The 12,668-nt window shown below is 45.3% G+C and overlaps 2 protein-coding genes across 10 annotated transcripts in view; both read left to right on the forward strand.

The window, feature by feature from the left end:
- Positions 1-4,991, forward strand: part of LOC102455184 (arylsulfatase H-like) — a 28,440-nt gene extending 23,449 nt beyond the window's left edge. For 6 of the 8 annotated variants that reach the window (XM_075915599.1, XM_075915582.1, XM_075915557.1 and 3 more), the window contains one exon: positions 810-4,991. In XM_075915599.1, coding sequence (XP_075771714.1) covers positions 810-1,180 — 371 coding nt within the window. In that variant the 3' untranslated portion in view covers positions 1,181-4,991. The remainder of the gene's footprint in view (positions 1-809) is intronic. The other 2 variants (XM_025188993.2, XM_075915602.1) reach the window with 2 other exon arrangements.
- Positions 4,992-9,555: 4,564 nt separating this feature from the next.
- The window catches only part of LOC102455433 (arylsulfatase H), a 64,650-nt gene continuing 61,537 nt past the window's right edge, over positions 9,556-12,668 (forward strand). The window contains exon 1 of one of the 2 annotated variants that reach the window (XM_075915626.1): positions 9,556-9,914. The gene's annotated coding sequence lies outside the window, so the exon portion shown is untranslated. The remainder of the gene's footprint in view (positions 9,915-12,668) is intronic. The other variant, XM_006112252.4, reaches the window with a different exon arrangement.

Consider the following 12,668-nt stretch of genomic DNA (forward strand, 5'->3'; position numbering starts at 1 on the left):
TAGTCCCGTTTTTTTTAAATAACCAGTTTAGCTCCTTTTGGAAAGGGCTGTTCTGGAGTTTAGTTAGTTCCCAATAAATAGATAGTTGCATGGTCACCTTGGATTTTTTCCTTGAGGTGAGCAGAATAAAAGCTTTTGCAGCCTTTGTCACCCCTCCTGTTTACTAGACCAGTATGACATTATTCAAAGCCTTGTGACTTTTTATACAGCTTTGAGAGTCTAGACCTGAGGCTCCTTTGTGTGCTCTGCATTGTGTGTCAGTGTGTATATCTCAGACCAGACTCACTGAGACAAATCACCAGGAACAGGCTTTATTCTGTAAAGAACACAGAGCAGGATGACAGGTCAGCAGCCTCCTCTCTGCTTGCAGCCTATGTGCTCCCAGCTCAGTCAGTGCTGAGACCCTGCTGGGAGAGCAGAGCGTACATTGTACAGCACGACCCCCCCCTTACAAACATGTTCTAACTCCCACAGTAGCTAAGCTCCACAACAAATAAGTCCATATTCTTCCTTTGTGTCACTTAAACTCCTCTCATGGGGGCTCTGAAAGCCTTTTTTGGTCCTACCTGTAAAGAACAAAAACAGTATTACAGTTCAGCCACCCCTCCTCTCTGCCTGCAGCCACTGCTGAGACCCTGCTAGGGGGCACAGGGTACATGCCAACAGTTTGTAGTCCACAACTTGTAGTTCCCTGGGCTGTTCCTGAAGCACATTGGACATTGAGCTATACAAGGAAAATACTGTCCTTAGTAGAGTTCTGTCTAGTGTGTGTCCATCTTTGTTACTTGAACAAGATTCTCTCCTGGCAGGTGGGGCGCTGTGGAAGGCTCATTTTACAACTCCAATATTCCAGCCAGAAGGCGCTGGAGCCTGTTACAGAGGTGGAATGTGCCATTGCTTTGGGGAAGACGTAACCCATCATGACCCTCCTTTGCTCTTTGACCTCTCCAGAGACCCGTCTGAGTCTAAACCTCTGTCTCCCTCCACTGAGCCCCTGTTTGACACAGTAATAAGCAGAATTGAAAGAGCAGTGAAGGAGCATCGCCAGACCCTGACTCCTGTCCCACAGCAGCTCTCTGGGTGCAACAGCGTGTGGAAGCCCTGGCTGCAGCCGTGCTGTGGGACATTCCCTTTTTGCTGGTGTGACAAAGAAGGAGACAGTGACCAGGGCTTTCTTTAACCAAGGAAAGAGCAGAGAGGCCATCACAGACCAGAAAAAAAAAGCAGCAAGGTAGCATTTAAATGATTTCAGGCTGAATGCTGACAGCCATAGTCAGGGCAAAATTACACTGGACAACGTGAAACAGACATTCCTCTCCTTGTTCTCACCCTACACATGCCCACCCTGCCTTTTAGCTCTGATCAGTAGACCTGAACATTATCTCTGGGCCATATTCTGTCCCAGTTGTATCCGTGTAATTTGGCCTCAACAGTGAGCTCAGGCTTCGGCCCAGAGATATTGTTCTTACTGGCTTTAAATTCAAAGAAATCATTGATTACATAGAACTGAATCACCAAGATAGTTTCCATTCATGTTACTCAAAGTGTCTTAGAAATCAATAGGATTGTGTGGGAGGATAGAGCTCGTGATTTAACCCTTTGTTTATAGATACTAACCTGTATTTCAAAACAAACTGGTGATTCACTTTGGTACTGTGTCGAAATGTGTTTACCTCAGCAATTGTACGTCTGCTAAATCACCTCAGTCCCTTGTCAGCAAATCTGGTTCTCTGCCTTGGCCATGATTCCACAGACCAGATGCACAGACCAGAGTGAAACAAACCAAATCACAGAGTCCTTAGTGGCCGGCTGGAATGTAGCCACTCTTAACTCTAGGACCATGATGCGTGGAAAATTTTACTGCTCACTCGGCATGATACAGGAAGTTTGACCAGCCTGCTAACACAGCCTGCCAAGCAGTCATTTTGGTCTCTGTGTTCATAACTCCAGAGTCACCAACATGGAAGCGTAGACTTTTAACTAAGCTGTCTAGCTTGTACTTTCACTCCTGTGTCAGGAAACTGGCAGAACATTTGTAGGACATTGGTGGATATTTTGCTTGCTTTGTCTATTCCACCGAAGGATCTTGATGGAGCTAGAGGAGGAGTAGCCTGGCATCTCACACTCCCACTGACATATTTCTCAGAATAACTGGCATAATTCTTGATGTCTCCTTCATAGGCCAATGCTTCTGGTGCAGGCCCATCAGCAGAGACTGGTGGAAATGCAGTCTCTTGCAGACCTGAGATGACGTGCAGTGCATCCAGAACATCCACGGGAAGAAAGCAACACTTCTTGAGCATTGTGAACAGCTCACCCTTCCACTCCAGCTTAAAGAGACACAACAAATGTCATCCTTGTCAATCCAGAAGCAGGTCACAATAGCCATCTGATAGCTGGCAACTCCAGACTGCTACAAGTCCATTGTCAATCAGTTTGGGATTGGCAAGTCAACAGTTAGTAAAGTTGTGGTGGAGGAATCTGAGGCAGACGGGAATGTGCTTTTCCTCAAGGTAGCAGGCATTAAAGATATTCCAGCAGTAATTTCTGGTTTTGGGAGAATGGGGTTTTCCCTCCTCAAGATGCTTATGAGGGCATAAAATGCAAAGAATACTACTCCAATGTTATACAAGCACCAGTGGACCACAGAAGTAAATTTCAGAATGTCAGTGTGGGCTGCCCAGGAAAAATTCACAATGGCAGCATTTTTTGTCAATTAGGAAATATATAGTCATGGACAGTCTCGGACACAAGTTCCACCGTACAGTATTGAAGTAAATGATGTTACCTTCCTCACTTTTTTCTAGGAGATCCAGTGTACCATCTTCACCTCCGCTTATCCAACGGTCTTGAATTCAGAGATCCTGATGCAAGACAGTTTAATGACATGCTCAGCAGGTGCAGAATGATGGTGAAATGTGTTTGAGGCAGATTGAAATCCTGTTGGAGATGTCTGCAGACACATTTGGATTTCATTGTCATTAATGCTGTGCACATTACTGTGGCTCTTCTCCACCTCTGTAAAGCCAGACTTGAGCCATTTTCCCTAACTGGACCCATGCCAGTGAGAGGACACTGAATCATTACTGTCGTTCAGAAAGTGCACCTACCACTGGGGGAGCTGGTTGCATCAAGACAGCAAAATTCAGGAATTCACTGTGGTATCACACTGTGGACTTGCACAGCCCAATGGAAAAAGGCAGGAATGTGCTTGAGGGCAAGAGGGGGAACTGGCTTATTTTAGGGGCAGGAGCAATGCTTGGGAGGGTCCTGGTCTTGATTACCATGCACTATAATGAATGCCATGATGAATAATGAATGTGGGTGGTGGGAGAAGGGGGATAGTGTGGTTTTACAGATGGAATTTGTTGAAATGTTGTGCCTAGCTAAATACAAGTGTACTGTTTGCTTATGAACACTTAATTGCACCTGACATTATTAAGGACACAAGAGTAAAATATTGTAATGTATGAAAGGTAGGAAGTATAACAAGAGACCACTCTGGCTTAGCCAGGAGATATCCAATGATCTAAAAATTTTTAAAAAAAAAAGACCTATAGAAAGTGGAAATAAGGTCAAAATACAAAGCATTAATATCTTACTATATATTTTAGAAACATGTATCTGTCTATCTGTCCATCTGTAGGTCTGTTTGTTCTAGAACTTCTACTAAATCAGTGTTTCTTAAACTTTTTAAGAGTGAGGAACACCAAACAATATTTTTTTATATACTGAACCCCCCATGCCCAGCCCTGCCCCAGAACAATGTTTTAAATGAAGAAAAATAACAACTATTGAGTTAAGGACCCAAGCAATGCCAGGTAAGCCTTCTAGTCTATCTGTATATTTTAGAATTGTGCATCTGTCTGTTTGTCTGTGAATCCATTTGTTCAAGAACTCATTCTAAATGGTAAGACCAAGGACCGCCAAATTTGGTATGCAGCTTCCTCTGACCCTAACTTAAAGCAAGGCCAGGTTTTGATTGTGAAAGGAAAATGGGATGTGCCTGGAATTTGATTGTTTCTCATAAAATAGAAAGGGAGGAGTCTAGCGGGAGGGAATTATAAAGCAGAATGACCACGGGGGCAGCAAGCATGCCAGCAGGAAGCCAGTGGCCAGCAGCAGCTGACATTCCAGCCAGTCTTGGCGAGTAGCTGCTGATCACTGTGTGACTCCCGCTGTCCCTGGGCCAGTCCTGGGAAGCACCAGCAGGCAGCCTCCATGGCCCCCATATTCCAGAGCTGGGTCCAAGGAGCGCTGATGAGAGGCTAGTATGGCCTCGCTCCCTGTCCTCGGGCCAGCAATATGTTTTTTCTGTAGCCATATTGAAAGGCCTAAAGCCTTCCTCTGCAGCCAGATTGAAGAGGAGCAGCCATTAGCTGTAACGTTTGAGGTTATACACTCACATTCCATCCAAAGTGCATTAAAATAGTATCACACCAGGATGCTAAGAAGGAGATTCCAAACTAATGGCAACCAATATCACCAGATAAAGAAACAGATCTTTATCAACAGTTGAGGTTGTAGAATCCTCATTCTGTGATAATGGTCCTCACTTTCCTATTGTCTGTATGATCTCTGTCTGGTTTTTAATTGTTTCTGTCTGCTTTCTAATTAATTTTGCTAGGTGTAAATCAACTAAGGCAGTGGGGTCTGATTGGTTAGGTAATTCATTACGGTATGTTATGACTGGTTAGTAAAATTAAACTAATTGGTTAAGGCAGAGCTAAGCAGGACTCAGGTTTCACTATGTAAACTGGGGCCCAAAAGGAAACTCTTTGGGAACCAACTCCAGGACACAGCTCCAAAATCAGAGCTTCCAGACCTCAACCCTGCGCCAATGACATCGTGCTGAAACTGAAGACCCCCAGATGGACCTGATCCTGACAGACCATCAAGACAAGTTCTCTGTCTCATTGGAAGTTTGGTGAGCACCATATGCTTGGTGTGTGCATTCTGTTTTTGATCATTAATAAATAGAGATGAAGTGGGCTATTACTGTGTAAGGTTCTTTCACTGGTAAAAGACCTCAAAAACCTGCAGAGTTTAAGGTTATGCCGAAACCTACGGAAGGGTATGAGTCCTAGGAACAAGTAAGGATGAGTGCCCCTAGAGTCATGGTGGCAAATTCTGGATCCAGTCTGGAGGGATAGACCCTGGCAGGCTTCGACCTCCATGTTTACCTGCATTTCTACAGGTATGGGAGGATCGCAGTCCTGGTTGGCCATGAATCATTGTTTACGGTCAATGCAAGCGATGGGAAGTGATGTCTTGGTCCGCGATGCTTCCCTCCATTTGCATTGGTCATGAATGGTGATTTGCGACCAACCAGAGCTGTGATCCTCTAATACCAGCTGAGGTGCAGGTAAACATAGCAGTGGTGGCCCACCAGGGACTAACCTTGTGGGCTGCCATTTTTTTTTTATTGCCTACCCCTGCCCCGGAGTGTGTAAGAATTTTCTGTGGATACCACCCCCTCCCCACCCTTGGGCTGGCCCAAGAGTGAAGCTGGCAGCAAGGGGTGCATGCCCCTCCCCTGTCACCCCAGGACCACCCCCCTGGGCAAAGCCAGCAGCTAGGGTGCATGACCTCCCCCCCCCCCACACACACACACACTAGCATTAGGAAGAAGCTAGTGCAGAGGTGAATGGCTTCACCCCTGCCGCAGGCCAGACATGGACAATGCCAGGTAAGTATTCTAATAAACAAATAACACAAGTATGTAGGGGCATAATTTAAAAGGCCAGTGCACAAAACAAGCTCAAACTAGCTGGAGACAAAAAAAGGATAACAAGAAAACATTCTACACATAGAGAAAGAATAAGTTAAAAAGTACTTAACCAAGTTAGATGTCTTCAAGTCACCAAGGCCTGATAAAATACATCATAGAATACTCAAAGGGCTGACTGAGGAGCTATCTGAACCATTAGCTATTACCAGAAGACAGGAGAATTCCAAAAGACTGGGAAAGGGCAAATGTAGTGTTCATCTATAAAAAGGGAAATAAGAATGACCCGGACAATTATAGACCTGGAATTACAGACCTGTCAGCTGAATTTCTATGCCAGGAAAGATAAGGAAGCAAATAATTAAGGAATCAATTTGAAAACATCTAGACGATAATAAGGTGCTAAGAAAGAGTCAGCATGGATTTGTCAAGAACAAATCATGTCAAACCAGCCTGAGAGCTGTCTTTGACAGGCTGACAAGTCTTGTGGATAAGGGGAAAATGAAAAATGTGGTACATCTATAATTTAGTAAGGCTTCTGATACAATCTGGCATAACTGTCTCATTAACAAAGTAGGGAATTACAACCTAGATGGAGATATTATAAGGTGGGTGCATAACTGGTTCAATAAACTTTTCCAGATAGTAGTTATCAATTATTCACAGTCATGCATGAAGGGTATAATGAGTGGGGGCTCCTCAGGGATCAGTTCTCTTCAATAACTAAATGATTTAGAGAATGTCATAGAAAGTAGACTTATATAAGTGTGTGGATGATACAAAGCAGGCGGCAAGGGTTGCAAGTACTTTGAGGGATAGAATTATAATTCAAAATTAGCTAGACAAACTGGAGAAATGGTCTGAGATAAACAGGATGTAATTCAATAAAGACAAATGCAAAATACTCCACATAGGCAGGAACAATCAGTTGCACATATATAAAATGGAAAATGACTGCCTAGAAAAGAGTACTGCAGAAAAAGATCTGGGGGTCATAATGCATCACAAGCTAAATATGAGTCAACAGTGTGATGCTGTTGCAAAAAAGCAAACGTCATTATGGCATGTATTAATATGAGTGTTGTAAGCAAGACACAAGCAGTAATTCTGCTCTACTCCATCTTGTTTGGTCCTCAACTAGAGTACTCTGTCCAATTCTGAGCACCACATTATAGGCTGTGTCTAGACTGCATCCCTTTTCCGTAAAAGGGATGCAAATTAGACACAGCGCAATTGCAAATGAAGCAGGGATTTAAATCGTCCTCCTGCTTCATTTTCATAAACATGGCTGCCACTTTTTCCCGGCTCGGAGCTTTGCCGGAAAAAAGCACCAGTCTAGACGGAGATCTTTCGGAAAATAAAGCCTTTTCCGAAAGATCCCTTATTCCTCTTAGAAAGGCTTTATTTTCCGAAAGATCCCCGTCTAGACTGACGCTTTTTTCCAGCAAAGCTCCGAGCTGGGGAAAAGCAGCAGCCATTTTTATGCAAATGAAGCGGCGGGGATTTAAATCCCCGCTTCATTTGCAATTGTGATGTGTCTAACTTGCATCCCTTTTACGGAAAAGGGATGCAGTCTAGACACAGCCTTAGAAAAGAGGTGGACAAATTGGAAAAAGTCCAAAGAAGAGTAACAGAAATTATTAAAGGTCTAGAAAGACCTTTCCTGTGAGGAAAGAGTGAAAGAACTGGGTTTCTTTAGAATAGAGAAGACTAAGAGGCTTCAAGTATCTAAAAGTTGGTTCAAGGGAAGAAGGAGAAAAATAATTCTCCTTAACCTTTGATAATAAGATAAGAAGCAATGGACTTAAATTGCAACAAGGGAGATTTAGGTTGGAAATTAGGAAAAACTACCTAGCTTTGAGGATGGTTAAGCACTGGAATAAATTATCTAGGGAGATTGTGGAATCTCCATTATTGTTGATTTTTAAGAGCAGGTTAGACAAGCATCTGTCAGGGATGGTCTAAACAGTACTTGGTCCTGGCATGAGTGGACATGATGACTTCTCGAGGTTCCTTTCAGTTCTATGCGTCTATGATTCTGTGTTTAGCTTTATTATTTCAATTCATAATAGTTTGATGTGTTGCAGTGATAGCAATAAATTTTCTTGATAATATAGACTGTTTTATTTGAAAACATGGCTTAAAATAGTGAAACACTCAGGCTACGTCTACATTGGCCCCTTCTCCGGAAGAGGCATGTTAATTTCCAACTTCAGAATAGGGAAATCCGTGGGGGATTTAAATATCCCCCGCGGGATTTAAATAAACATGTCCGCCGCTTTTTTTCCGGCTTGGAGAAAAGCCGGAAAAAAGCGTCTAGACTGGCGCGATCCTCCGGAATAAAGCCCTTTTCCAGAGGATCTCTTATTCCTACTTTCCTTTTTTCTTACTGAAAGTAGGAATAAGAGATCCTCCGGAAAAGGGCTTTATTCCAGAGGATCACGCCAGTCTAGACGCTTTTTTCCGGCTTTTCCCCAAGCCGGAAAAAAAGCGGTGGACATAGACTCATAGACTCATAGACTTTAAGGTCAGAAGGGACCATTATGATCATCTAGTCTGACCCCCTGCACAGTGCAGGCCACAGAATCTCGCCCACCCCTCTTAGAATAATCCTCTCACCTATGTCTCAGATATGGAAGCCTTCAAATACTTTGAAGGCCCCAACATGCAGAGAGTCCTTCAGCTGTGATCTGTGCCCAATGCTACAGAGGAAGGCGAAAAACCTCCAGGGCCTCTGCCAATCTACCCTGGAGGAAAATTCCTTCCTGACCCCAAATATGGCGATCTGCTTAACCCTGAGCATGTGGGCAAGACTCACCAGCCAGACACCCAGAAAGTTCCCTATAGCAACTCCTATCATCCCTCCATTGACCTATTTCCAACTGATAATGAATGGTCAATTAGTTACCAAGATCATGTTTATTTAAATCCCGCGGGGGATATTTAAATCCCCCACGGATTTCCCTATTCTGACTTACCTGCTTTGCATGACTTTTCCGGAGAAGGGGCCAGTCTAGACGTAGCCTCAGTGTTGGACAGAGTAGGTGCTATTATAAAATCACACAAAGTCCAGGAAATATTCAATAGCCTGCGTAGTACCCCTGGCACAGCATTTCCCCTGGCACCCATGTTCTCCTTTCATTTCTGTCCATGTTTTTCCTCACGTGGTGGTGCAGATGTGGGTTGGAGGTTTCCACAAGAGAGGGGTTGAAGAAGGAGGGCATCACAGGGTTTATTTGCCTTGCTCAGCCACTCATAAGTCCTGTATGCCTGGGCTGCCTTGACATGGTGTTGTCCAGGCTTGTGCTGGACTGAGGGTGCAGAGCAGGGTGCTCATGCTGTGGTGCTGGGGATGCAGCAGGAGATGGCAGCCCTGCAGCCATTATGGAGAGGAGTTGCTGAAACAGTTCTCTGTTAAGCTCCCCTCATGCCCAGAACTCCCAACATAGGTTGGGCAAAACTGATGCCCAACTTGTACTTCGGTGAAAAGATTTTCTGACTGCCTGCCGGCATGTATAACTGAAGAGAACTAGATTTGGAAACAGAAAACTATTTCTCAAATCCATACACTCTGTGCCCTGTTTGGTGTATCCAAAGACCAGAAGGCGCGAGTACAGAGTGGGAAATTTGTTATTATTGAAAGGAAAGCTGGCATGACACTAGCAAACATCTGGGACTTCACAGTGAACATGACTTTTCTAATTTTTTTATGAAAATGTAAAATGCAAGTCCCATCATTTTGAATTCAACATGGTGGGAAGCCAGAGAGAGGGGTAGGGATGCCAAGGCACTGTGATATAGTCCAGCATTAGCGGCCACAAGCTGGAAATCAGGGCTTGTCATTTCAGTTACAAGAGTGTTGAGAGCTGCTATAGGAATCGCTATAAAATAGCCTACATAAGGAGTCCAGCAAAAGTCAATACACAGCTTTCTACAGCTTATTAAGAAAACAGCCTTTGTACTCAGGTGACCAGAAATTGTGTAAAACTTTAACAGCCGTCATGTTTGCAAATCCAGCAAAGTTATCTTTGCATGAGTTTACTGTGAAAAGCAGGAGGTGAGGAGAAAGAGGGAGAAAGAATGGCATGGGAAAAAGCAACAAAGCTGGTCTAGCTTTTCTACTTTCTAGTGGATCCAAACAAGGAGCACGAAGAATCTCAGAGGAAGAAGTAAAATTGAGATAAGGGTTTGTTTTTCATATTATCAAAAAGGGATTTTTTTTAATGGATGCTAAGTCTTCTGATTATTTTATGTGTCTTGTTGGTTGCAGGGAATGAGCCTCTGGTTTCTGTTAAATTTGTTTAATTAAAAGTGGTGGTTTTATTGAATTGTATTAGGGTTTTTTTCCTGATAATGCCTGAAGACGTTAAAACAAGACTTAGGGCCCATTTCTAGATTCTTCATTCACAGGAACAGTTCCAGTTGATTTTGGTGAGAATCCTGCCTTCAGAAGGAGCAAGGATTTCAGCATGTAATAGAAAAAAAGGTTTGTTTGTGTCTGTGTGAGCAGGGAGTGTGTCTACACAACAAAGTTATTTTGGAATAACAGCCGTTGTTCTGAAAAAACTATGTAGGTGTCTACACAGCAATTCCGTTATTTCAGAATAATTTTGAAATAACAGAAGGCTTATTATGATTTCTAGGAACCTCATTCTATGAAGAATAATACCTATCCCAAAATAGCCAGTTCCAAATAAGGCATCTGTAGACACTCCACTGCTGCTATTTCGAAATAGCCCCTCACCAGGGCCATTCTAAATTATTCCTCCTGGGGCTGTAAATTGAGATAGCACGTCTACATTAGGGAAACCTGCTTTGGACTAATTTTGAGGCTTCCCTGCAGTGTAGACGTGCTATTTCGAGATAAGTTATTTCAGAATAACTACAGGCAGTCCCCGGGTTACGTACAAGATAGGGACTGTCTTAAGTTCTTAAGTTCTGTGAAACATTCTTAAGTTGAATCTGTATGTAAGTCGGAACTGGCGTCCAGATTCAGACACTGCTGAAACTGACCGCCAGTTCTGACTTACATACAGAATCAACTTAAGAACCCCAGGCGTCCCCAAGTCAGCTGCTGCTGAAACTGATCAGCAGCTGATTCCAGGAAGCCCGGGGCAGAGCAACTCCGCCTGGGGCTTCCTGTAGTCAGCGCTGGTCAGTTTCAGCAGAAGCTGACTTGGGGACGCCTGGGGCAGAGCAGCTGGGGTGCTACTGGGTTGCTCCAGTAGCGCCGCTCCTGGGTGCTACTGGACCAACCTAGCAGCACCCCAGCTGCTCTGCCCCAGGCGTCCTGATTCAGCCGCTGCTGAAACTGACCAGCAGCGGCTGAATCAGGACCTGGGGCAGAGCAGCTGGGGTGCTGCCGGGTTGGTCCAGTAGTGCCCAGAGCGGGCGCTGCAGGACCAATCGGCAGCGCCCCAGCTGCTCTGCCCCAGAGTCCAAAACAAAAGCCTGGTCTGCTGGGGGCGGGGGGGAGCACACTAGCTGCCCCCCCCCCACTCCCCAGCAGACCAGGGACACGGGGAGCAGAGCCTCTGAGGCTTTGCTCTGGCAAAGTCTCAGAGGCGAGGGACCCCGCCGCGGCTGCGGCTTCAGTCCGGGAGCCTGTGGTCTGTTGGGGACGGTCCCCAGCAGACCACAGGCTCACGGACTGAAGCCGCAGCCGTGGGGGGGTCCCGCGCCTCTGAGGCTTTGCCAGAGCAAAGCCTCAGAGGCGCGGGGAACCGCCGCTGCTGCCGCTTCAATCTGGGTGCCTGTGGTCTGCTGGGGACCGTCCCCAGCAGACCACAGGCTCCCGGACTGAAGCCGCAGCCGCGGGGGGGTCCCGCGCCTCTGAGGCTTTGCCTGGCAGCAAATTGAAGCGGCAGCAGCGGCGGTTCCCCGCTTTGCTCTGGCAAAGCCTCAGAAGCGCGGGAACCCGCCCGGTGCCCCTGGTCTGCTGGAGACGGTCTCCAGCAGACCAGGGGCACCGGAGCAGCTTACGAACGGGGCTTTCTTGCCCTGACTTCCGGGGCGAGAAAGCCCCGTTCGTAAGTGCGGATCCGACGTAAGTCGGATCCGCGTAAGTCGGGGACTGCCTGTAATCCAGAATAGTTTATTCTGAAATAACTGTGCAGTGTAGATGTAGCCAGGTTGTTGTGCACATTCTATATCTTAGGGCTAGGTTCACAAAAGACTTAGTTATTGCAGTGCCTAACTAGTAGGACCCCCTGCTGCACAGTGGAATTCATAACCCAAGTTAGGTGTTCAGGCTCCTTATACAATGCATGGCTTGACAAAGCCCTGTCTGGGATGATTTAGTTGGGATTGGTCCTGCTTTGGGCAGGGGTTTGTACTCCATGACCTCCTGAGGTTTCTTCAAACCCTATTATTCTATGATTCTAACATTTTATATGGCTTGTGTATGTAATTTTCTACTTAGAGTACAGGCTTTTGTGAATCCTGTTCTTAGGCACTAACTGCTCTGTGCATTGTACAGGGAGCTTGGGCTTCTAACCAGTATTCCCTGTAATCTCTATGATTGTGCACCCACTCAGGAGAGATTCAGATGACTAACACAGCACCCATCGCTGGTCTTGGTGTTTGTATTAACAGTGCACATTCACACTTGCCCCGGTGCACATAAAATTATTCCACACACAGATGGAACAAAAATCTATACATGGATGGAAAAGATTAGAGGGTACATTACTCCTAATTCAGAGCTATGGATTATACTAGCAGAAGGGCTCCAAATTACACATTGCAGCACTGTATCTAATTCCTTTTTGTGGATGTAGCCCTTAGGTTTTATTTGAAGGTGGGCATGTGTAGGGGAGCCTACATGGCCCTGCCTTGACATTTATAATAATGTCTTGTCTGCCTTGATCACAGTACTGATCTCTGACAAAGCAAACCCAAGCCTGTCCCGAGTCTGGTGCACGTAAGGACACAGGCAAGG

Source organism: Pelodiscus sinensis, chromosome 1, assembly GCF_049634645.1.
Source record: "Pelodiscus sinensis isolate JC-2024 chromosome 1, ASM4963464v1, whole genome shotgun sequence".
In the NCBI taxonomy this organism is placed as follows: Eukaryota; Metazoa; Chordata; order Testudines; family Trionychidae; genus Pelodiscus; species Pelodiscus sinensis.